A 27,389-nucleotide genomic window follows, 5' to 3' on the forward strand; every position below is an offset into this window, starting at 1 on the left:
CCCAGTGAGTCACTACAGCTACATCTACATTGATACTCCGCAAGCCGCCCAACGGTGTGTGGCCGAGGGCACTTTACGTGCCACTGTCATTGCCTCCCTTTCCTGTTGCAGTCGCGTATGGTTCGCGGAAAGGACGACTGCCGGAAAGCCTCCGTGCGCGCTCGAATCTCTCTAATTTTACACTCGCGATGTCCTCGGGAGGTATAAGTAGGGGGAAGTAATACATTCGATACCTCATCCAGAAACGCACCCTCTCGAAACCTGGACAGCAAGCTACACCGCGATGCAGAGCGGCTCTCTTGCAGAGTCTGCCACTTGAGTTTGCTAAACATCTCCGTAACGCTATCACGCTTCCCCAATAACCATGTGACGAAACGCGCCGCTCTTCTTTGGATCTTCTCCATCTCCTCTGTCAACCCGACCTGGTACGGATCCCACACTGATGAGCAATACTCAAGTATAGGTCGAACGAGTGTTTTGTAAGCCACCTCCTTTGTTGATGGACTACATTTTCTAAGGACTCTCCCAATAAATCTCAACCTGGTACCCTCCTCACCAACAATTAGTTTTATATGATCATTCCACTTCAAATCGTTCCGTACGCATACTCCCAGGTATTTTACAGAAGTAATTGCTACCAGTGTCTGTTCCGCTATCATATAATCATACAATAAAGGATCCTTCTTTCTATGTATTCGCAATACATTACATTTGTCTATGTTAAGGGTCAGTTGCCACTCCCTGCACCGAGTGCCTATCCGCTTCAGATCTTGCTGCATTTCGCTGCAATTTTCTAATGCTGCAACTTCTCTGTATACTACAGCATCATCCGCGAAAAGCCGCATGGAACTTCCGACACTATCTACTAGGTCATTTAAATATATTGTGAAAAGAAATGGTCCCATAACACTCCCCTGTGGCACGCCAGAGGTTACTTTAACGTCTGTAGACGTCTCTCCATTGATAACAACATGCTGTGTTCTGTTTGCTACTTGCGGTATACGGCTGTTAAAAGGAAAAAAAAACCATAAGTAAATTAATACTAGTGTTTTCAATAGATTCTCGTTCACTTGTTTCAGTTATTAGTCTGCAGTTTATTCTTGGTGAAAATCACGTAACCTAATTATTTATGAACTTACATCGAAGTAAACTTCAAGACGAATAGTCAGTTTCAAATTAACACGTTATTTTATTTAACAATAATTATTAGTAAATCAGTTGATTCACACGATCGCATCCAAAGGGGTTCTTTGAATAAGTATCTAATCTGGAATCCCGTCAATATTAGAGATACGAAACAATGTTCTGTCACTTTCGATAAAAAGATTGTTCCCGTTTAATATACATAAACTGTCAGGAACTATCATTACTAGTCGCGTGAAGTAAAGCTTATCCACTATCACAATACGAAGTCCGAATCTGTCCGAAAATCGTTAATTCCGTAAAATATTTAAATCTTCACGCGAAGTGACGTTAAAGTCAGAGAGATTATTGATCACCTCCCCGTTCCTCTAATATGACAAAAAAAAGTTCTAATTCTGATCTGAAATTAATGCTTCCGAAAAAACGATCTCGTCCCGATTTATTTTTGCGCCCTGGTTTAAAAAAAAAGAAGCTCCTATTGTTGCTTCCTAAAGCTGTACGTCCTAATTGACTTCGAACAGACTAGAGGATAGAGACTGGAGTACCATAATTGCATGTATGTCTACTTATACTTTAGTAAACGCTATCTTTGGTGTTCAAGACCTGCGTTCTGTGACTATAATATTGATTTTCTCATGTATAAGAATAACTAATAATTTAACCATATCTATCGTTTCCCCCCCCCCCCTCCCATGTTTCCAAAATTTATGATTAAAATTCTTTTCTTTTTCTATTATTTTTTTACTATAGATTTCCCTCTATTTGTCTTATTTCTATTTCGTAAATTACTACTTGTGGAGGGGCTTGGGACATTTTCTGAAGTTATATTTAGAGGGCATGGGAGCTAATTTGGGAGCTATTTTGGTTCATTAACACCGAGAGGCGTTGTAGGTGTTACAGTCCGTCCGTGCGATCGCTGCGCGCTGTGTTTGTTTCGCTGCAGTTGAGGAGTTACCTAATTGTTTCTGTGACAGTCATTTGTTGTGTCTTATTTAACATGTCAGAAGTACATCGAAAGTTAGAAGTGGAAAAGTTCGACGTCGTTCTGGTGGACAGGGGGCTGCTTTACGAGGACAGCGTAGAGAAATGATTTGTTCGTTAAGAGCTTACTTTGAGAGTGAGAAACTTAATGGCGGCCCACTACACTCCGTTAGCAACGTAGTAGATGGAACGGCTTCAGTCCTGAATATCAACAAAAACACTGTCGCAAAAATTGGGAAGGAAGTGTTTGAGACAGAAAAAGGGAGAACCTATCCAAACGTTGTAGTCCCGGGAAGAAGCGTTCTATGGATATGCGGCTTACGAATTTAGATTCATTTGCAGAGGATACAATTCGTCGTCTTGTTTGCGTTTATTATCGCAGAAAGGAACATCTCACTCTCTCAAACTCATTGGTGACACTTGAAGAATCAGGACTTTTCCAGGGCAGTCGAGCATCGTTGCTCACAGTTTTGCACAACGTACGCTTTCACTGCGGACAATTTTGCGGCCGTAAGCTATTGATGCAAAGAAAGGATATTGCTGCATGGCGATGCCGATGTTTAAGACAAATATTTAGCGTCAATGTTAATGAAGTGGTTTGGCTCGATGAAATTCTGGTCGTGTAGTTAATCAGGCGTGGACAGACAACACAATTAAAACAATGCAGATGCCGTCTGGTAAGGGGGGCAGATTGATTCTACTGCATGCAGGCACCGTGCAAGGCTTCGTACCAAACTGTCACCTTCTCTTTAAATCGTAGAAGACAGGAGATTATCACGAAGACATGAAACACATTACATTCACAAAGTGGTTCGTAGAATCTCTAAGACCCAATCTAGATAAACCGTCAACAATAGTTTTAGACAATGCTCCACATCATTCACTTGTTGTTGATAAAGCACCTACCACGGAAAAGTGAAAGGAGGAAATGATTAATTGGCTTGAGCGTCTTAACGTAAATGTATGTGATGACCTTATGAAGGTCGAGCTTATGGAAAAAAATAAATTTCCATAAACCGCAATTTTAAAAATATGAAATCGATGAACTACCAAAAAAATATGGGCATACAATCGTCAGGCTGCCACTGTAACACTACAACTTCAACCCTATGGCGTTCAAATGGCTCTGAGCACTATGGGACTCAACTTATGATGTCATTAGTCCCCTAGAACTTAGAACTAGTTAAACCTAACTAACCTAAGGACATCACATACATCCATGCCCGAGGCAGGATTCGAACCTGCGACCGTAGCAGTCGCGCGGTTCCGGACTGAGCGCCTAGAACCGCTAGACCACCGCGACCGACCTATAGAGTTGATTTGGGCCCAAATTAAATGTTACGTTGCCAGGAACAACCGAAAACTTAACGCTCTCCGCAGTAGAAGCAAGCACTAAGGAAGCTATCACTCCCGTTACCTCTGAAGACTGGAAGAAAGCCGCCAAACACGCACACAACGTTATGGAAAGAGCATGGCAGCGTGAAGGTGCTTTGGACACTTCAGTGGAAGAGATGATTGTCTCTTTAAATGGCAATAGTGACCCCGAAACTTTGTCTGTAATAGCGACGAGGGTAATGTCTACATCTAAATCTACATGCATACTCCGCAAGCCACATGACGGTGTGTGGCGGAGGGTACCTTGAGTACCTCTATCGGTTCTCCCTTCTATTCCAGTCTTGTATTGTTCGTGGAAAGAAGGATTGTCGGTATGCTTCTGTGTGGGCTCTAATCTCTCTGACTTTATCCTCACGGTCTCTTCGCGAGATATACGTAGGAGGGAGAAATATACTGTTTGACTCTCCAGTGAAGGTTGTTGTTGTTGTTGTGGTCTTCAGTCCTGAGACTGGTCTGATGCAGCTCTCCATGCTACTCTATCCTGTGCAAGCTTTTTCATCTCCCAGTACCTACTGCAACCTACATCCTTCTGAATCTGCTTAGTGTATTCATCTCTTGGTCTCCCTCTACGATTTTTACCCTCCACGCTGCCCTCCAATACTAAATTGGTGATCCCTTGATGCCTCAGAACATGTCCTACCAACCGATCCCTTCTTCTTGTCAAGTTCTGCCACAAACTTCTCTTCTCCCCAATCCTATTCAATACTTCCTCATTAGTTATGTGATCTACCCATCTAATCTTCAGCATTCTTCTGTAACACCACATTTCGAAAGCTTCTATTCTCTTCTCGTCCAAACTATTTATCGTCCATGTTTCACTTCCATACATGGCTACACTCCATACGAATACTTTCAGAAATGACTTCCTGACACTTAAATCTATACTGGATGTTAACAAATTTCTCTTCTTCAGAAACGCTTTCCTTGCCATTGCCAGCCTACATTTTATATCCTCTCTACTTCGACCATCATCAGTTATTTTGCTCCCCAAATAGCAAAACTCATTTACTACTTTAAGTATCTTATTTCCTAATCTAATTCCCTCAGCATCACCCGACTTAATTAGACTACATTCCATTATCCTTGTTTTGCTTTTGTTGATGTTCATCTTATATCCTCCTTTCAGGACACTGTCCATTCCATTCAACTGCTCTTCCAAGTCCTTTGCTGTCTCTGACAGAATTACAATGTCATCGGCGAACCTCAAAGTTTTTATTTCTTCTCCATGAATTTTAATACCTACTCCGAATTTTTCTTTTGTTTCCTTTACTGCTTGCTCAATATACAGATTGAACAACATCGGGGAGAGGCTACAACCCTGTCTTACTCCCTTCCCAACCACCGCTTCCCTTTCATGTCCCTCGACTCTTATAACTGCCATCTGGTTTCTGTACAAATTGTAAATAGCCTTTCGCTCCCTGTATTTTACCCCTGCCACCTTTAGAATTTGAAAGAGAGTATTCCAGTCAACATTGTCAAAAGCTTTCTCTAAGTCTACAAATGCTAGAAACGTAGGTTTGCCTTTCCTTAATCTTTCTTCTAAGATAAGTCGTAAGGTCAGTATTGCCTCACGTGTTCCAGTGAAGGTATGTTCTCGAAACTTCCAACAAAAGCCCGTACCGAGCTACTGAGACTCTTCCACTGGAGTTTATCTGTCATCTCCGTAACGCTTTCGCGATTACTAAATGATCCTGTAACGAAGCGCGCTGCTCTCCGTTGGATCTTGGAGTTTTACCATTATCCACATAGAGATGCAGCACAAACGGGTTCAGCTACACGTTTGGAGTGCGCAGTTTGCACTTGTAAGTACTCACATAACAAAATTAATTCACACTAAGTTTTGAAATTTTAATATGGCGGCATTATCAAATATTAATTCCAAAGAAAGTACATTTCTAGAATTCAGTCTGTGCATAGATATTACTGTATACAAAATAATGTCTGCAATACATTGGCCGTTTTTGTATTGTTTTTGTTTCTCAGAACAGATGTTGCCCAATTTAAGTTACCAAACATGCATTATTTTAATTTTCTTGTGTGTGAAATAAGGATGCATATCACAAACATATCAGGTCTTTACGAATATAGAGCTATGTTGCCTATCGTTACTGTACGCGAGCAAACGATTGCGCATCATATTATTTACAGACCTGTATCTCGCGTTAGAGATCTTTGACACAGTGAGGTTTGAAACAGATGGAAATTTAATGTTTTCTTGACATTTCATCCGGGTAATGTGTACACCTAGCTTCAATAACAAAAAACTTTCTCGCATGTCGAAAATTTGATAAAGTCGTCGGAAAGTTGTTTCTTGAAAACTGTCGTTTTATTGTCTACATAACCATTTTAAAAAATAAAAATGAAACCATCACATAGTGAAACTATTTCACAACGAATTACAGTCGGCTCCACATTTAAAGCTCAAATAGTTAGCTTGTATGAGCGAGTTGAATGAAACATGAGATAACGCACGAGTTCCGTGCGGGGCTTGGCAACTCTGCTCCATGCTCACCTGTGCTACTTCCGAACTGTCAGTCCTAAACTAATTCTGAATGCACTATAGCATGGTCGGCCGCTGTGGCCGAGCGTTTCTAGGCGCTTCAGTCTGGAACGGCGCGACCACTACGGTCGCAGGTTCGAATCCTGCCTCGGGCATGGATGTGTGTTAGTAAGGTTTAAGTAGTTCTAAGTTCTAGGAGACTGTTGACCTCAGATGTTAAGTTCTCAGAGCCATTTGGACTATTTGAACCACTATAGCACCTACATTTATCCTGTATATACTCAGACTGAAGTGACGAAGGAAAATTTGTACCAACACTGGGATTCAAACCTGGGTCCTCTGTTCAGTAGGCAGATGTGCTAACCACTAGGCCACCCTTGCACAATTGCTTTGCACAACTGCGTGGACTACCCTAGCACGCCTCGCACTTCAGTCCAAACTCTTATCCACTCTCCAGCCCACTAAGTATCCCCCCTATACTGGAACAACATTCCAGAGGCTCTCCAACTCTATTGGAATAGCACACCAGCGTCGAACAAAACAGTAGAGTCTGCCTGAAAACTAGGCATAGGTGCTTTTATCAAATGAAACTATATGGTTCCAGACACCTTTTCATGTCTCATTTATGATGTATACAGGGTGTTACAAAAAGGTACGGCCAAACTTTCAGGAAACATTCCTCACACACAAAGAAAGAAAATACATTATGTGGACATGTGTCCGGAAACGCTTACTTTCCATGTTAGAGCTCATTTTATTACTTCTCTTCAAATCACATTAACCATGGAAATGAAACACACAGCAACAGAACGTACCATCGTGACTTCAAACACTTTGTTACAGGACATGTTCAAAATGTCCTCCGTTAGCGAGGATAAGTGGATCCACCCTCCGTCGCATGGAATCCCTGATGCGCTGATGCAGCCCTGGAGAATGGCGTATTGTATCACAGCCGTCCACAATACGAGCACGAAGAGTCTCTACATTTGGTACCGGGGTTGCGTAGAAAAGAGCTTTCAAATGCCCACATAAATGAAAGTCAAGAGGGTTGAGGTCAGGAGAGCGTGGAGGCCACGGAATTGGTCCGCCTCTACCAATCCATCGGTCACCGAATCTGTTGTTGAGAAGCGTACGAACACTTCGACTGAAAAGTGCAGCAGCTCCATCATGCGTGAACCACATGTTGTGTCGTACTTGTAAAGGCACATGTTCTAGCAGCACAGGTAGAGTATCCCGTATGAAATCGTAATAACGTGCTCCATTGAACGTACGTGGAAGAACATGGGGCCCAATCGACACATCACCAACAATGCCTGCCCAATCGTTCACAGAAAATCTGTGTTGATGACGTGACTGCACAATTGCGTGCGGTTTCTCGTCAGCCCACACATGTTGATTGTGAAAATTTACAATTTGATCACGTTGGAATGAAGCCTCATCCGTAAAGAGAACATTTGGACTGAAATGAGGATTGACACATTGTCGGATGAACTATTCGCAGAAGTGTACCCGTGGAGGCCAATCAGCTGCTGATAGTGCCTGCACACGCTGTACACGGTACGGAATCAACTGGTTCTCCCGTAGCACTCTCCATACAGTGACGTGGTCGACGTTACCTTGTACAGCAGCAACTTCTCTGACGGTGACATTAGGGTTATCGTCAACTGCACGAAGAATTGCCTCGTCCATTGCAGGTGTCCTCGTCGTTCTAGGTCTTCCCCAGTCATAGGCTGGAATGTTCCGTGCTCCCTAAGACGCCGATCAATTGCTTCGAACGTCTTCCTGTCGGGACACCTTCGTTCTGGAAATCTGTCCCGATACAAACGAATGTAGTCGAATTAAGTCGGGTGATGTTGAGAATATTAGATTAGGAAATAAGACACTTAAAATAGTAAATGAGTTTTGCTATTTGGGGAGCAAAATAACTGATGATGGTCGAAGTAGAGAGGATATAAAATGTAGACTGGCAATGGCAAGGAAAGCGTTTCTGAAGAAGAGAAATTTGTTAACTTCGAGTATAGATTTAAGTGTCAGGAAGTCATTTCTGAAAGTATTTGTATGGAGTGTAGCCATGTATGGAAGTGAAACATGGACGGTAAATAGTTTGGACAAGAAGAGAATAGAAGCTTTCGAAATGTGGTGCTACAGAAGAATGCTGAAGATTAGATGGGTAGATCACATAACTAATGAGGAAGTATTGAATAGGATTGGGGAGAAGAGAAGCTTGTGGCGCAACTTGACCAGTAGAAGGGATCGGTTGGTAGGACATGTTTTGAGGCATCAAGGGATCACAAATTTAGCATTGGAGGGCAGCGTGGAGGGTAAAAATCGTAGAGGGAGACCAAGAGATGAATACACTAAGCAGATTCAGAAGGATGTAGGTTGCAGTAGGTACTGGGAGATGAAGAAGCTTGCACAGGATAGAGTAGCATGGAGAGCTGCATCAAACCAGTCTCAGGACTGAATACCACAACAACAACAACAACAACAACAAACGTACCGCGCCACGGCTATTGCCCCGTGCTAACCCATACATCAAATGGGCATCTGCCAACTCCGCATTTGTAAACATTGCACTGACTGCAAAACCACGTTCGTGATGAACACTAACCTGTTGATGCTACGTACTGATGTAGAGCAATGAGTCGCATGTCAACACAAGCACCGAAGTCATTGCCTTCCTTCAATTGAGCCAACTGGCGGTGAATCGAGGAAGTACAGTACATACTGACGAAACAAAAAAGGGCTCTAACATGGAAATTAAGCTTTTCCGGACACATGTCCACATAACATATTTTCTTTATTTGTGTGTGAGGAATGTTTCCTGAAAGTTTGGCCGTACCTTTTTGTAACACCCTGTATACGCAGACTGAAGTGACGAAAGAATATTCGTACCAAGGCCGGGATTCGAACCCAGCACTACCACTCAGAATGCAGACGCACTAACCACTATGCCACCCTGGCACAGTCGATTTGCACAACCACATGGAATATGCTAGCACGCCTCCCTCCTTAGTGTAATCCAGTCCCGGGATTGGTACATATTTTCATTTGTCACATCAGTCTGAATATACTGGGTGATCAAAAAGTCAGTATAAATTTGAAAACTGAATAAATCACGCAATAATGAAGATAGAGAGGTGCAAATTGACACAAATGCTTGGAATGACATGGGGTTTTATTAGAACCAAAAATCTCTGACAGATGGCGCTTCATATGATCAGAATAGCAATAATTAGCATAACAAAGTAAGACAAAGCAAACATGATGTTCTTTACAGGAAATGCTCAATATGTCCACCATCATTCCTCAAAAATAGCTTTAGTCGCGGAATAATGTTGTGAACAGCACTGTAAACCACGACCGGAGTTATGGTGAGGAATTGGCGTTCGATGTTGTCTTTCAGCATCCCTAGAGATGTCGGTCGATCACGATACACTTGCGACTTCAGGTAACCCCAAAGCCAATAATCGCACGGACTGAGGTCTGGGGACCTCGGAGGCCAAGCGTGACGAAAGTGGCTGCTGAGCACACGAGCATCACCAAACGACGCGCGCAAGAGATCTTTCACGCGTCTAGCAATATGGGGTGGAGCGCCATCCTGCATAAACATCGTACGTTTCAGCAGTTGTTTATCAGCCAGGCTGGGAATGATGCGATTCTGTAACATATCGGCGTACCTCTCACCCGTCACGGTAGTAGTTACAGCACCAGAATCACGCATTTCCTCGAAGAAAAAAGGCCCGATAACGGTAGATGTAGTAAATCCAACCCATACCGTGACTTTCTCGTCGTGCAGTGGAGTTTCCACGACAGTTCTGGGATTTTCGGTAGCCCAAATTGCGCAGTTGTGGTCGTTGACAGACCCTCGGATCGTGAAATGAGCTTCGTCGGTCCACAACACGTTACTCAACCAATCGTCATCTTCCGCCATCTTTTGAAACGCCCACACCGCAAATGCCCTCCGCTTCACTAAATCGCCAGGTAACAGTTCACGACGCCGATGGATTTTGTACGGATAGCATCGGAGGGTACGCCTAAGTGCGAACCAAAAGTAGTGTATGGAATGCCGGTGCGACGTGCGACTGCACGAGCGCTGACTTCCCCGTGCATAGACGAACCCGCTACAGTCTCCATTCCTTCCTGAACTGTCTCAGCAGCATTACGCCTTGTGCTCGGTCGGCCACTACGGGGTCTATCGTCTAAACAACCCGTGGCTTCGAACTTCGAAATCATTCTCGCCACAGCTGCATTTGTCAACCCGTTCGAATGCCCTTCCTATGGCGATAGGATCGTAACGCTGAACTAGCACATTCCGCATTCTCTTAATACAGCTTCACTAAAAGCGCCTTTTCAGGTAACGTCAACATGCTGCGACTGCTGGCGCATCTGATTCTCTCTCTTTTTTTTTATTTCCTTTTTTTCTTTATTGGGATTTTGATCACCTTACACAAGGCGGGCTGTCAGCAGCAGAATACGCCGCTCTTCAGCCTTGAGTTTTACAATAAGTAATACATAGAGGTGGCACAGAGAATACAATCAAAACGGCGGGCAAAAAATGTAGACACTAAAAAACAAAAAACATGGAGCCGTTCACGCTGGACGAGAAACATCACTAACACTAGTTGACACGGCGCACATAACTTGGATGACGGCGACGGCACACGTGAACAGTGGAGGCGTGACGGCGAAAGAACACTAAACACAAACGAAGGCACACACACGAGACACTGACGGCGATGATCCGGCGTGCGAAAGTCCACGTGGCGTGTGCGAGTCCGGGGACCTGCCAAGAGAGGAGGAGGGGGAGGGGTGGGAGAGGGAGAGGGGAGAGCAGAGGTGCCATGGGAAGGGGAGATAGGAGGAAAGGAGGAAGGGGGAGGGGAAGCCCGGGGGAAGAGGGACGGAGGAAGAGGGATGGGGGGAAAAGGAGAGAGAAGGGAGGAAAGGTGCCTAGAGGAAAGGACACCAGAGTGGGGGGGGGGGGGGGGCAGGATCAAAGTTGATAGGAGGGGTAGATGGAGGGGAGGAGGACATCAGCAGGGAGGGGGAGCTGGCGGAAGCCACCTTGGGAGAGGGTAAGGAGGGTGGAGAGATGGAGACCGGGTGGGACACGGGAATACAGATGCGGCAGCGGGCGGGGGTGGGAGAGTATGGGCGAGACAAGCGGGTGAGGAGGATCGAGTTTGCGGAAGGTGTACAGGATCTGTATCCTTTCAAGGAAAAGGAGGAGGTGGGGGAACGGAATGAGATCGTACAGGATCCGCTTGGGGGAGGGGAGACGGATGCGATAGGCGAGGCGGAGAGCATGGCGTTCAAGGATTTGGAGGGATTTATAAAAGGGAGGGGGGGCGGAGATCCAGACCGGATGGGCGTAACAAAGGATAGGGCGGATGAGGGATTTATAGGTGTGGAGGATGGTGGAGGAGTCCAGACCCCACGTACGGCCAGAAAGGAGCTCGAGGAGACGGAGTTGGGAGCGTGCCGTGGCTTGGATAGTCCGGAGATGGGGAGTCCAGGAGAGGCGACAGTCGAGGGTGACGCCAAGGTACTTAAGGGTGGGAGTGAGGGCGATAGGATGGCCATAGATGGTGAGATAGAAATCAAGGAGGCGGAAGGAAGGGGTGGTTGTGCCTACAATGATGGCCTGGGTTTTGGGATTTCTCTCTCATTACAGCTCCTTTTATACACGATTTTCATGCGCAGTCACTGACGTTTTGCTGTCCAGCGCCATCTGTCGGACATTTTGTGAACTTTGCTTTTTTTTTGCTTCTAATAAAACCCCATTTCATTCCAACACTAAGACCACTGGCCTACCAACGATATAAACCCGTCCAGGCGATGGCAGCGTCACATGACGCAGAATGACTGCCAGTCACACACATACACGGTGTGTATAGTATCAGTGAGCATGCTGTCCATGTGTAGAATGGGGAAGGCGTGCAGTCTGTCTGACATTGACCGAGGGCAGATTGTGATGCCTTGGGGGATCAGCATGAGCATTTTCGAAACTGTACGACTTGTCGACTGTGGTGACTGTCTTGAACACGTGGCGAAACCAAGGTGAATCCGCCGGCCGGGGTGGCCGAGCGGTTCTAGGCGCCACAGTCTGGAACCGCGCGACCGCTACGGTCGCGGGTCCGAATCCTGCCTCGGGCATGGATGTGTGCGATGTCCTTAAGTTAGTTAGGTTTAAGTAGTTCTAAGTTCTAGGGGACTGATGACCTCAGAAGTTAAGTCCCATTTGAACCATTTGAACCAAGGTGAACCCACGTCCAGATGTTGTAGGGTTGGGTGGCCACCCGTCATTACACATGTCGGATGCCGTAGGCTGGGCAGACTGGGAAAACAGAGGACAGGGAGGCGAACTCTGGAGGAACTACAGGGTGTCCAGAAAAGGGCTCCCTCATTTCAAAATTAAATATCTCGAAAACAAAGATCGATAGAGGAATGCAGTAAACGGTATGTTTATTGTGAAAGCTGTAAGAAGTTCATACTGCAGTTTGAAATAATAGTTACAAAAAGCTGCTAATAGATGGCGCTGTAATCGCCATACGTAATGCCTAGTATAAGTAGTGATCCGAAGCCCAGAGCGATCGGTTCCACTATTGAAACGTGAAAGGAGGTTAGCGTACCGAAGGAAGAGATTAAAACCGTGTACTCCATTGAACAACGCGTTTTTCTGGTGCTAGAGTACCACAGGTTAGAAGAGAGTCCTGCGGCAACAAGGCGAAGTTTTCAAGCACGATTTAATGTACCAAAAGCCCCGATGCGAAAACCATTCGTACGCTCTTCGCAAAATTTCAACGAACAGGCAGCGTAACTGATGATCTAGTGGGGCATGTTGGCCGCAAGCAAACCGCAGTTACACCTGAAAATATCGCCACAGTTTCTGGAATTATTCAGCGAAATCCAATGTCATCCGTACGTAGAATTTCATCTGAGACTGGTTTGAAGCCTTCCAGCAAGCAGAAAATACTGAGAAAGAGCCTACACACGTTTCCATTCAAAATTCAAAGGCACCAGGCCATACCCGTACGAGCTGTGCGACAGAGGGTTGCCTTTGCTAATCAGATGCTCACCATGATTGATAGTGAAGGATTTGATGTTGGCTGCATCTGGTTTACAGATGAAGCACACTTCCACCTGAATGGATACGTGAATAAGAACTGCCGATTTTGGGCTTCCGAAAAGCCATATTGGTGTGAAGCGAAACCCCTGTATTCTCCTCAAATTACTGTGTGGGCTGCAGTATGCAGCAGAGGCATTATTGGCCCTTTTTTCATTCGAGAAACGGTCACTGGTGCACGTTACGTTGCAGTTTTGGAACAATTTGTCGCCACACGGCAAGCGTTAGAGGATCGACCAGGTACTGAATGGTTTATGCAAGATGGAGCCCGACCACATCGGACCGAACAAGTGTTTCGCTTTCTTGAGGAATATTTCGGGAAGCGAGTCATTGCTTTGGAATATCCCAAATTTACTGGTGCAGGCATGGATTGGCCTCCATATTCGCCGGATTTGACTCCCTGTGACTTTTTTTTGTGGGACACAGTGAAAGACACGGTCTACCCGAAGCATCCCGCCACGCTGGACGAGCTCGAATCGGCGATCTCTGTGGCATGTGAATCCATTTCGGTTGAGACACTACGAAACGTGATGGCGAATTTCATTCTTCGTTTGCGCCACCTCTGTAGTGCCAATGGAGAACATTTTGAAAACATTGTGATGTGATTGTTTGCAAAGATTGTTTTCATACGATTATTTCACTTATGTATGCTGATATGAGCTGTACAGCGTACAGCGCCATCTGTTAGCAACTTTTGTAACTAGTATTTCAAACTGCTGTATAAACTTCGTACAGCTTTCACAATAAACATACCGTTTATTGCATTCCTCTACCGATCTTTGCTTTCGAGATATTTAATTTTGAAATGAGGGAGCCCTTTTCTAGACACCCTGTAACATCAGACTTTAACGTTGGGCAGAGTACAAGTGTGCCAAACACTGCTAATGGTGGACCTCCACAGCCGATGACCAGTGCATGTGGCTATGTTAACACTACGACTTTGGCAACTATGACTGAAATGGGCACGTGACCATCGGCTCTGGACATTGGCGCAGTGGCAGAGCAGTGAACGGTCTGATGAATCGCGATATCTTCTTCATCGTGCTGACGGGAGCGACCAAATCCGTCGTCTTCCACGGGAGCAGCTCCTCGACACCTGTACTGTGGTACAGAGACCAGCCGGTGGCTGCTCAATTATGCTCCACAGAACACTCACGCATGCATCCATGGGTGCAGCGGAGTTTGTGCAAGACACCATCACGGCCGAGGAGTATCATACACTGGTTGCAGACCACATACACACTAGAGATGGGCAAACACGTTCATCTTTGGGAACTAGTTCACTGCTGATGGTTCTTTACACACTAGAGATGGGCATACTCGTTCATCTTTGGGAACTAGTTCACTGCTGATCGTTCTTTACACACTAGAGATGGGCAAACTCGTTCATCTTTGGGAACTAGTTCACTGCTGATGGTTCTTTACACACTAGAGATGGGCAAACTCGTTCATCTTTGGGAACTAGTTCACTGCTGATCGTTCTTTACACACTAGAGATGGGCAAACCCGTTCATCTTTGGGAACTAGTTCACTGCTGATCGTTCTTTACACACTAGAGATGGGCAAACTCGTTCATCTTTGGGAACTAGTTCACTGCTGATCGTTCTTTACACACTAGAGATGGGCAAACTCGTTCATCTTTGGGAACTAGTTAACTGCTGATCGTTCTTTACACACTAGAGATGGGCAAACTCGTTCATCTTTGGGAACTAGTTCACTGCTGATGGTTCTTTACACACTAGAAATGGGCAATCTCGTTCATCTTTGGGAACTAGTTCACTGCTGATCGTCCTTTACACACTAGAGATGGGCAAACTCGTTCATCTTTGGGAACTAGTTCACAGCTGATGGTTCTTTACACACTAGAGATGGGCAAACTCGTTCATCTTTGGGAACTAGTTCACTGCTGATGGTTCTTTACACACTAGAGATGGGCAAACTCGTTCATCTTTGGGAACTAGTTCACTGCTGATCGTTCTTTACACACTAGAGATGGGCAAACTCGTTCATCTTTGGGAACTAGTTTATCGCTGATCGTTCTTTACACACTAGAGATGGGCAAACTCGTTCTTCTTTGGGAACTAGTTCACTGCTGATGGTTCTTTACACACTAGAGACGGGCAAACTCGTTCATCTTTGGGAACTAGTTCACTGCTGATCGTTCTTTACACACTAGAGATGGGCAAACTCGTTCATCTTTGAGAACTAGTTCACTGCTGATCGTTCTTTACACACTAGAGATGGGCAAACCCGTTCATCTTTGGGAACTACTTCACTGCTGATCGTTCTTTACACACTAGAGATGGGCAAACTCGTTCATCTTTGGGAACTAGTTCACTGCTGATGGTTCTTTACACACTAGAGATGGGCAAACTCGTTCATCTTTGGGAACTAGTTCACTGCTGATGGTTCTTTACACACTAGAGATGGGCAAACTCGTTCATCTTTGGGAACTAGTTCACTGCTGATGGTTCTTTACACACTAGAGATGGGCAAACTCGTTCATCTTTGGGAACTAGTTCACTGCTGATGGTTCTTTACACACTAGAGATGGGCAAACTCGTTCATCTTTGGGAACTAGTTCACTGCTGATGATTCTTTACACACTAGAGATGGGCAAACTCGTTCATCTTTGGGAACTAGTTCACTGCTGATCGTTCTTTACACACTAGAGATGGGCAAACTCGTTCATCTTTGGGAACTAGTTCACTGCTGATCGTTCTTTACACACTAGAGATGGGCAAACTCGTTCATCTTTGGGAACTAGTTTATCGCTGATGGTTCTTTACACACTAGAGATGGGCAAACTCGTTCATCTTTGGGAACTAGTTCACTGCTGATCGTTCTTTACACACTAGAGACGGGCAAACTCGTTCATCTTTGGGAACTAGTTCACTGCTGATCGTTCTTTACACACTAGAGATGGGCAAACTCGTTCATCTTTGGGAACTAGTTCACTGCTGATCGTTCTTTACACACTAGAGATGGGCAAACCCGTTCATCTTTGGGAACTACTTCACTGCTGATCGTTCTTTACACACTAGAGATGGGCAAACTCGTTCATCTTTGGGAACTAGTTCACTGCTGATGGTTCTTTACACACTAGAGATGGGCAAACTCGTTCATCTTTGGGAACTACTTCACTGCTGATCGTTCTTTACACACTAGAGATGGGCAAACTCGTTCATCTTTGGGAACTAGTTCACTGCTGACGGTTCTTTACACACTAGAGATGGGCAAACTCGTTCATCTTTGGGAACTAGTTCACTGCTGATGGTTCTTTACACACTAGAGATGGGCAAACTCGTTCATCTTTGGGAACTAGTTCACTGCTGATCGTTCTTTACACACTAGAGATGGGCAAACACGTTCATCTTTGGGAACTAGTTCACTGCTGATCGTTCTTTACACACTAGAGATGGGCAAACTCGTTCATCTTTGGGAACTAGTTCACTGCTGATGGTTCTTTACACACTAGAGATGGGCAAACTCGTTCATCTTTGGGAACTAGTTCACTGCTGATCGTTCTTTACACACTAGAGATGGGCAAACTCGTTCATCTTTGGGAACTAGTTCACTGCTGATGGTTCTTTACACACTAGAGATGGGCAAACTCGTTCATCTTTGGGAACTAGTTCACTGCTGATGGTTCTTTACACACTAGAGATGGGCAAACTCGTTCATCTTTGGGAACTAGTTCACTGCTGATGGTTCTTTACACACTAGAGATGGGCAAACTCGTTCATCTTTGGGAACTAGTTCACTGCTGATGGTTCTTTACACACTAGAGATGGGCGAACTCGCTCATCTTTGGGAACTAGTTCACTGCTGATCGTTCTTTTTTGGGAACCGTTCTTTTTCACTCGTTCACCATTCATTTGTGCTTACTATATGGTTCTTATGAGAAACTGAAAACCGGTAGTGTAGGTGACTGAAGGATGGAGGGCACCAAGAGGGTACACTTGCCTCCCCCTGGAGTGTAGAGTTTTTATTCATTACAGAATTCTTACACACTTTTAGAAGTAATTTCTGTGATTCTGCAGAACCTCTCGTTTAGCCAACCGTAGCCTTGTGTGGCTGATCGCAGGGAAATCATAAAGGGTGGCGCACGGAAAATCGGCCCCGAGTACAGACTGCTCGCCAATTACGGACGAAGTGTTGCCCGTTACGAGCAGATACAACAAACAGACAAACATGTAATAATTAGGCAGTGAAGAAATAACAAGCTAATGCAAGCAACAATTGCGAAACAATCGATGATGATGTGTAGAGAGCTGGAGAAGAGAACACGAAAATCTCACGCGACGAGTATGAGCTATAGCTCATGTAGTCTTGTAAACCTGTTGGTGGCTGTTTCCCAACGTGATAGACCACAAGTGTCTTGTAAAAAATTCTTCGTTTCAACTTCCACTACATAGCTAGGCTACGTTGTAAACAATAATCGTTTGCACCCTATATATACTTCACGTTCTCTCTGAGTTCGTAGGCGAAGTAGACTTTATGGAAGCATAAAATAAAATGTGGTTTTCTCATTGTACTTGCATCACATGATTAGTAAAAATTAGGTTTTTATGTTGCATTATTAAAGTTAATGCAGCAATAATAATAATAATAATTAAGTTCGTAGTAATAAAGTTTTTGGTTTGAAAGCTCCTTCTGAACAAATGTTTTTGAGATAATAAGTAAATACGATTTTATGGCAATCTACGTCTTTTCAAATGGAGAGGCACCGCTTTTCCTGCTAAGCCAAAATGACCCACAACCCACTTTTTTTTTCTTTTAAAGAAACCACACTAGCAGGTAATGCAAATTGGAAACAACCAAACTTAAAAATAACTAGAGCCCTCCTAAATGTAATGTTTTGTATATGAAAGATACACGAAAATCGTTTTATATGAATTTTCTTACACGAAAAATTAAGCAAATTATTGAAAGTTAGCTGCTAAATCAAGTCGATGAAACCAAAAAGATAAATGAATAGCAAAAAAAACTTGCCTTGTTATAAGTATGTCTTCTGCTGTTCATCGATACAATGAAGTGAGCTGATATGCCCTTTTGTTACCTGAAAAGACGTACCTATTACATACAGCGTAATTTTTATGTAATTTACTTAACTATAAAATACTTTTTGATTACCGGTCGTGGACGCTGAATAGCCAGAACCACTTGCAAGAACAGTTTCGAACAGACGTAAAATAGGCGAGCGCAGTGAACGAAACGAACAACTGGATGCTGAACTAACTAGGAGCAGTCGGCAGTGGAACTGAGACAGGCGGTCATGCGAAGAACGACGAGTGCGGCCGAGGGAGGCCGAGACTCAGATGAGCACGCGACCCAGGCTGGAACGAGAACTGCCCAAGTGACCGCCGCAACCGAAGTGAACTATGAACCGATCGTTCCTCGTTCCCGGGAACTATAAGTAGACCGCCGCTACCGAAGTGAACTACGAACCGATCGTTCCTCGGAATTCGTTCCTCGGTCCTTTCGTTCATCTTGGTGAACCATTCCTTTGCACCCGTTCGTTCGCGAACTACCAAACTCTAATACACACCTACATGATCATAACGTGTTCCTGACGGTAGTGGCCAAAAGTGTGAGGTGGTTCAAGAAACACAGTGGCGGGTTCCAATTGATGTGCTGCTCGCCCCACTCGCCATATCTGAACTCGATCGATCTGGGGTGTGATTGAATGTGACATCAGAGCTCATCGCCCCCCTCCCCAGAATTACGGTAGTTTGGTGACTTGTATGAGCAGGTGTGGTGCCAACTCCTTCCAGCGACCTACTGAGGTATCACTGCTTCCACACCACGACGCGTCGCCACTGTTAGCTGTGCTAAAGGTGGACATACTGGCTGTTAGGTAGATGGTCACGTGTTCTGGCTGATAAAAATACGAGCGGAGTTCGGAAAGTCCGTGCAAAGTCCAAGAGATGGCACCACCGGCGCGTATCGAGGTCGTACTTAGTTAGTAGCATCTTTGAAAAGAACCATAGAGTAAATATCTCTGGAGTAGGCATTGCGTTCTGCGCATGTTGTCAACATTAAACCAGGATTGTCACATGTTTTCAGGACAATGCTGCGCGTGTGTGCTTTCCGCAGCGTTTGTAATATCAAGAGCTTTTGTTGTGTTTCACCGTTTGTTGATAGTGTAATAGCGATGGTGAATTACTGTTGTTGCTATGGATGCAAAGAAAAATATGTGAAACGAGGGATAGTAACTTGTCACGGGTACATACCATGTAGCTCTAATTATAGTTATCATATTAGTAAGAGACACTGTATATGTTAAAAATTTCGAGACGCATTATAATTAAGGCTTGATTCCGTAGACCTATCTTTTTACGATTTTATGACTATATAATAAATATTACGGCTCGTACAAAAGCTTACAAACAATCGCTTCCTCTCGTAAATTTGCTAGCGGAACAGGAAAGGGAATGGTTAGTTGTTTTAGCAAATACTATCCTCCATGCATTTATCAGCGACTGTTCGATTATGTTCATAGATTACTCAGTCTACTATTTATTTAATAAACTGGGAGCAAGTACGTAAAATGCGTTAAATAAACACTTCAAAGTGTCAGCAGTAAGAAAAATTGCGCTTTAGGTCGCAAAAACGAAAAATACGCAGAAATATCAGAAAAAAAGGAAGAATTAGCAGGGATATAATCGCTAATGTGTGGCAAATTCGGTGTTTTTCGGACACTTGCAAAAGTACTAGAGTACTGTTAAGTCGTTTTGCAAAACTATCACTGCAAGAAGGTGTACGTCAGGCTCTTTAATACTATAAAGTGCCGCATCACACCGAAAACTACCAAAAATCGAGTGCATATGAACTGTGACACCTATCGCAAAGAAGCAGACTGCGTTATCACTTGCCATTAAAAGTTACGTAGCTGGTTTGTTCCCAGTATCAAATGGATACTGTTAAAATGTCTGCGCAACATATATAAATAATGCACGACACGTACGAAAAGAATCCGTCTGTACTCGGGATGTAGTGACATTCTAAATATACAGGGCGCTATACGGGCAAACACACGACGTCCCGAGAACACGTGACCTGGCCGGCAGTGTATGTTGACAACACAAAATCTGTTCTGCGCATGTGTATGCTCACTCCAGACATATTTATTCTATGGAAAGAACGCACACCAAGTTTCATCCATATTGGTCTATTTCTTTGTGTTTCGCATTCGTATGAATCAAGGAAGTCAAGTGATTGTCCAAAAATGGACGAAAAAAAATTTCGTGTCGTCATTAAACATTAATTTATGAAAGGCTAAACGCCCCAGGAGACTAAAGGGAAGCTTGATAAACATTACGGCGACTCTGCACCTTCGATTAGAACGGTTTATAAGTGGCTTCAAAATTTTCGCAGTGGCCATATGGGCACAAGTGATGCAGAACGTTCTGGACGCCCTGTAGAGGAATTTATTCCGGACATTGGCACGAAGTGATGAAGGACTTTCCGCCATCACCTCTCCTTCCCTTGCCGTCCAAATACTGGCCGTGAAAATTCCATCACCACAAGGATTCGAACCGGATTACCTCCGAAATTGATAAAATCCATGATTTGGTAATGGATGACCGTAGAGTTAAGGTGCCTGAGATTGCTAGCGCTGTCGGCATCTCGAATGAGTGGGTACATGATATTTTCCATAAACATTTGGACATGAGACAGCTATCCACAAGATGGGTTCCGCGATTGTTCACGCTTGACCAAAAATGGAATCATGTGAAGTGTTGCAAAAATGGTTTGCAGCTGTTCAGGAAGAAACTGCAGGACTTTAAGCGTCGTTTCGTCACTTTGGATGAAACATGGATACATTACTATACTCCTGGGACCAAAGAACAAATTCAACAATGAGTTACCAAGGGAGAATCTGCACCAAAAAGGGCGAAGACCATTCCTTCGGCCGGAAAAGTTACGGCGACTGTCATTTGGGATTCACAAGGGATAATCCTCATCGACTATCTGGAAAAGGATACAACTATTACAGGTGCATATTATTCACCGCTATTGGACCGTTTGGAAAGCGAGCTGCAAGGAAAACGCCTGCGATTGGACTGCAAAAAAGTGCTTTTCCATCATGACAATGCATCAGCACACACCTCAGCAGTTGTGGTCACAAAATTAATGGAAATAGGATTGCAGCTCGTTTCACATCCCCCCTTGGTTCCCTCGGACTGCTATTTGTTCCCCAATTTGAAGAAATGGCTGGCGGGACAGAGATTTTATTCAAACGAGGAGGTGATTGCAGCATCTAATAGCTATTTTGCAGACTTGGGCAGTTCCTATTATTCAGAAAGGATCAACAAATTAGAATAGCCAGAATAAGATTTTCACTCTGCAGCAGAGTGTGGGGACTCGAACTCGGGACCTTTGCCTTTCGCGGGCAAGTGCCCTACCAACTGAGCTACCCAAGCACGAGTCACGCCCGGTCCTCACAGCTTTACTTCTGCCAGTACCTCGTCTCCTACCTTCCAAACTTTACAGAAGCTCTCCTGCAAACCTTGCAGAACTAGCACTCCTGAAAGAAAGGATATAGCGGAGACATGGCTTAGCCACAGCCTGTGGATGTTTCCAGAATGAGATTTTCACTCTGCAGCGGAGTGTGCGCTGACACGAAACTTCCTGGGAGATTAAAACTGTGTGCCGGACTGAGACTCGAACTCGGGACCTTTGCCTTTCGCGGGCAAGTGCTCTACCAACTGAGCTCTGAGGATGGGGTGTGAGTCGTTCTTGGGTGGTTCAGTCGGTAGAGCACTTGCCCGCAAAAGGCAAAGGTCCCGAGTTTGAGTCTCGGTCCGGCACACAGTTTTAATCTTCCAGGAAGTTACAAATTAGAACAGCGTTGGACGAAGTGTATAAGCCTAAAAGGAGACTATGTCGAAAAATAAAAAAGTTTTACCCCAAACACGTAAGTGGTTTTTATTTTTGCACAGACTTTTCAAACGCCCCTCGTACATCATAGATGTCTGAGACTTGAAAAGGTCTGTGGAACCATATAGTTTCATTTGATCTCCATTTATGTTGAAGCATGCATTTCTCAAGGTGTTTTCCATAGTTTTGTCGAGTGTCAGTGTTTGCTGTGACTTAGGTGTTTGTGTTTGTATGTGCGTCTGTGTGGGAGGGGAGGTGGAGTGGATTGGGAGGGGGGGGGGTATTGGATCCCTCAGATATCAGTGGGAACACAGTAGCAAAGCAGTGAGTCCCCTTATAATAAGTGCGCTGTGTGATCTGCTGTACCCTACAGGAGGCTTCGGCTGCCCGTTCACGGCGCATTCACTATCGTGGTCGAGCAGCCGGTCGGAGCGCACGCCCACCGCCGCCGGGCTGATGTTCGCCAAGGTGTGGACCCCAGAGGACCCCAGGGCTGCCAGCAAGGCCGCCTCGGCTGTGCCAGCCGGCGACGCCCCCACGCCGGCGCCGCAGCGCTTCTGACACCAGGTAGCCGCCTGCCCAACTCCTGCCTCAACCTCTCACTCTCCACCTCCTACTCTTTCTCACTCTCATTCACACTGCCACTCTTTCCCTCTCATTCTGCTTCTCTCTCTCTCGTCCTTCTCTCACTGTTACTCACCTCTTCTCCCCCCCTTTCTTTCTCTCTCTCTCTCTCTCTCTCTCTCTCTCTCTCTCTCTCTCTCACACACACACACACACACACACACACACACACGCAGACACACACACACACACACACACCACATCAACGATGCACCGCAAAACGTACTGGTATACCGCAACAGCGATCTAGTGGCAGGAAGGGTTCTAACAACCCTTCCACAACAAAGGTCAAAAATTAATTATGATTGTGGTGTTGCTCACGCTGCTAAATATTGCATTTTCGGGCAACAACAAAGTTATATTATGTGGCAGGTGTCATTAGAGCACAGTTAATAAAGTCATTTCTTGAAATAATGGATAAACTAGCCACTCATCTTTTCGTGTTTCCCACGCTGGTCTCGTTGTGAACTCGTGGCTCAATCGTCGAAAATCTAGGTGGTGGTGATTCCAAGCTCGGATGCAAAGAGGCCTAGGTGTTATTATGCGATATTCAAAAGTTTTATAGATGTGTTTCATAAACCATTCTTGAAATTTAAACTTTTGCAAATTAGGACAATGGTGATGTAAAAAAGTAATCAGCACTCCGAATTTAAGTTACACTTCTTTTTTATTACTTTTGTTGCAATATCACGTAACTCGTTCCAAAACATCACTTCACAATATAAAACATACATGAAAATGTCTTCCTCACTGTTAAAGTTCACATTTCATAAACTGACTACAATCTGCGTCTTTTTAACATGACGACCAAAGCTTGACTACCTAAAAACCGCTTACGTGCCTAAAAATCAGAGTTACAAGTATGTCAACTATCATAGTCACAAAAGAAAGAATACACATAACAATAATATCATTGCAATATGTACACATCGATGTATCGAAGTACCTCTACATTAACGAAATCAAGTCTGAATGTTGTCACAGAAGTATGTTAACTATTTTATAGAAACACAGTAGAATATTGCTGGTATCAAGAGGTTGAGGTGAGGTGCCATAATTGTTACGTAATTCAAGTACCATTACAGGCCGAAACTACGAAAATGAGCAGGCACATTATCCATGCACCAGAACAGAGAGCAGTCCTAATCTACTGTCAATCCACGCATGCGCACCAGGCAGCAATAATTGACGCATGCGCAGAAGGGGGTACTGCAGAGCTTTCTGCTTGTTAGTTGCTTATTGTTAGGTGGCTGGAGGCTAATATCAGATCTTCGTTAATGAATCGGCGACTGCTGACAGACGCATCACAGTGAACGAATTGTCGCGCTACGTTGGGATAGGGAAAGGAAGTGTTTGCAGAATACTGAAAGTGTTAGCGTTAAAAAAGGTTTGTGCCAGGTTGGTTCCCAGGATATCGACAGTGGCTCACAAAGAAACAAGAAAAGCGGTATGCAACGAACTTTTGGAACCGTACGAGAATGGTGGAGATGAATTTTTTTGGAAGAATTGTGATGAAACATGGCTCCATCACTTTTCACCAGAGATGAAGAGGCAATCAATGGAGTGGCATCATGCAAATTCACCCAAGGAAAAAAAAATAATTCAAAAGCACACCTTCTGCTGGAAAAGTTATGGCTATGGTGTTTTTCGATTCTGAAGGATAGTTCCTTATGGACATCATGTCAAGTGGAACCCCCATAAATTCTGATGCATATGTGACGACACTGAAGAAACTTCGAGCTCGACTGAGTCGTGATCGGCCACATCGGCAAAAGCAGGATTTTTTGCTGTTGCACGACAATGCACGGCCACATGTCAGTCGAAAAACCGTGGAAGCGATCACAAAATTCTGATAGACAACAGTGAAACACTCGCCTTACAGTCCTGACCTGGCTCCATGTGACTATCATCTCTTTGGGAAACTGAAAGACTCTCTTTTGAAGAAGGTTTGAAGATGACGACTCCCTTGTGCACGCTACCAAACAGTGGCTCCAACAGGTCGGTCCAGAATTCTACCGTGCGGGTATACAAGCGCTGGTTCCAAGATGGCGTCAGGCAGTTGAAAGGGATGGAAATTATGTGGAGAGACGAAAATATTGTTCCTAAAGGATGTATCTACACACTGTAAAACTTTCAGACATGTAGAATAAAAGATGGATTTTAAAAAAAATAATGTGCAATTCTTTTGGAGCGATCCTCGTACTTACAATGTTAAATTTGTCAATGACAACGTTATAAAATTTTAATGGCTGGTGGAGGAAGAGTCTCTCTCCATTGACCTGTTTTTGTAGATGAGTCGCTTGCATAATTTATTTTTCAGAGAATTTTTTGCGAGTTGTAAAATTTTTTCCACATATTTAAGCTGTATTAATTCATAATTTCTACAATTTTAAACTGAACTTCTTTTAAACATGCATCATTGATGTTCAGCCCAGTTTCTGTAAGTTGTGTAAGTTTCACTGCTCTATGACGGTAAGTTCCTGAAAAAAATGTACTTAATCATTAAAAAAGTAAAGTGTCGGGAATCCGGCTTTAAAAGTGAACATAGTTTGTTGCTGACCTCAGAAGATCCCTGCGCCATATCCTGGGTCAACTGCATTTTCTTCATCCTCCCTGGCTCTCTTAGCATTCCTTGAGTGCGTTCTTGCCTTCGTACTCTGCTTTGTTCACACGGACAGCATCCAATTAGGAAGATGGCATCACCATATTTTCCGCAGGTTGTACGCCTATCTCTTGAAGCAGCCTAACTCTCACCACATTGTTACCATTAAATGAAAGAATTGCTTCATAAACCCCAAATTCAATGTATCTTTACCTACAAATACAGTTTCAGGAATTCTAGACCATATGGCACTGTTAAATGATTCATTTGGGTTCTGGAAGGACAAGAAACAAGTGAATACAGCGCGCGAAGAGGGCAGCCAACTGTGAGCACGAAATATTTTCACAAATCAGCAAATCAGGTCTTTGAAGTGAAGTGCAAGAAGTTGACAGAAGGCAAAAGGGGGGCGTGGCAACATGTGCTGCCCTTTAAGTAAATGAATATTTAAAGCCTTTAATGCCCTTAGAAAACGTATTTCTCTAGTAAAATACACTCCAAGGAAAGTATATGAGCAAAAAAAAATTTTTTATATTTTGTCGCCTATGAAGGTACAATATTTCCTTAATTCAGGCATATAGCGAGGAAAGGTGTATTTATGACCCATTGTATCATAATGAGGAACGTCGGTAATCGTTTCTTTCTGAGTAATATCCGTATAATGTTACACGGTGAATTTCGATTTGTATCGTAATGCCTTACTTAACGAAAGTTCACGTTTGATTTGATTGCATCTCTTGCGTTATTTCAGCGTGCCAGAAAGTAGAAAGTGGCAGTGGTTGGGTAGAAAGTAGCCAGGAAACGTAACGTTAAAACTAGCCTGCAACGTAACAGGGCTTTTATCGGTATTTTATTCGTGATTTAGGCTGTTATGATCACAAAACGTATAAATATAGGATTTAATTCTTGTTTTCGAGAGTGTGAGACAGCCTCCCTAACGACCGTGTCACACTTGTTACTTCCATCTTCTATCAAAGGCAGCAGCTTCTCGAAACAGGCCTTGTCCATCCACACTAAGTTTCGAAATTCTTGCGGACCTTCGAGACTCTGTTCATTCATAAGCAGTGAATAAAATCCACTCCCTTCGTCCGTTCTTTTCTGCCAGGGTCGAACTCAACAACCTCGGGCTTTTCGTTTTCGTCGCCGTTCTGTCCTAATCTGAAGATTTACTGTCACTGCCAAGGCAATAGCTCCAAAAACAAGTGGGTCCCTCCATGTGTAAAATGCTGTATAAATACATGTACCTTTGTAACCGAGTGGGCAACGGCCGTGCCGCAGTGGATACACCGGTTCCCGTGAGATCACCGAAGTTAAGCGCTGTCGGGCGTGGCCCGCACTTGGATGGGTGACCATCCAGGCCGCCATACGCTGTTGCCATTTTTCGGGGTGCACTCAGCCTCGTTGTGCCAATTGAGGAGCTACTCGACCGAATAGCAACGGCTTCGGTCAAGAATACCATCATAACGACCGGGAGAGCGGTGTGCTGACCCCACCCCCCTCCTATCCGCATCCTCCACTGAGGATGACACGGCGGTCGGATGGTCCCGGCACGCCACTCGTATCCTGAAGACGGAGTGCTTTTTGTAACCAAGTGCCGTAATATAAAATCAACTGTTGAATCTGTAATTCAGAACAGTAGTAATCTACATAAGAGAATAATAATTAGTTAATAAATAATGATAAAAACAGTTTCTTATTAAATGGGAACCTTGAGCTCACATAATTTGAACGAATGACGTTCCAATATGTCACACAGTCCCCTTTGTCCCGCGCGACTTTACAAGAGATCAGGTGTACCCCGCGTGGATGGTGTAATAGGTCTGCGCAATCCGGCCTGCACTACAGATATGCATGCTTTGCGCACTGGTGCATAGGTGTACGGCTTAGGCCCATCGTGTAATACGGTTCTTTTCCAGGACCGTACCGTAGCCACGGCGAGATAGCCTACTGCTCAGGACAAAGGCACAGAGGGGTGCAAGAACTCGCTGGAAAAACAGCCCTGTAAAAACCGTTTAACACTCTCAGACAATGTGGTACCGTCTGGAGCCACCCTCGTGTAACATGCACTGTAGTGACATCTGTGGCCACCCTCAACAGCTGCAGTAGGTGCTGCCATCTAGCAGCTGCAGCTT

The 27,389-nt window shown here is 44.4% G+C and overlaps 1 protein-coding gene and 1 pseudogene across 1 annotated transcript in view; both read left to right on the forward strand.

The window, feature by feature from the left end:
• Positions 1–27,389, forward strand: part of LOC124553881 (pancreas transcription factor 1 subunit alpha-like) — a gene marked incomplete at its 5' end in the record, with an annotated part of 93,383 nt that overhangs the window by 53,913 nt on the left and 12,081 nt on the right. Inside the window, one exon of the mRNA XM_047127885.1 lies at positions 22,408–22,601. Within this exon, the coding sequence (XP_046983841.1) occupies positions 22,408–22,595 (188 nt within the window). The remainder of the gene's footprint in view (positions 1–22,407; positions 22,602–27,389) is intronic.
• On the forward strand, positions 26,517–26,634 carry LOC124554348 (annotated as a pseudogene).

Source organism: Schistocerca americana, chromosome 11, assembly GCF_021461395.2.
Source record: "Schistocerca americana isolate TAMUIC-IGC-003095 chromosome 11, iqSchAmer2.1, whole genome shotgun sequence".
In the NCBI taxonomy this organism is placed as follows: Eukaryota; Metazoa; Arthropoda; class Insecta; order Orthoptera; family Acrididae; genus Schistocerca; species Schistocerca americana.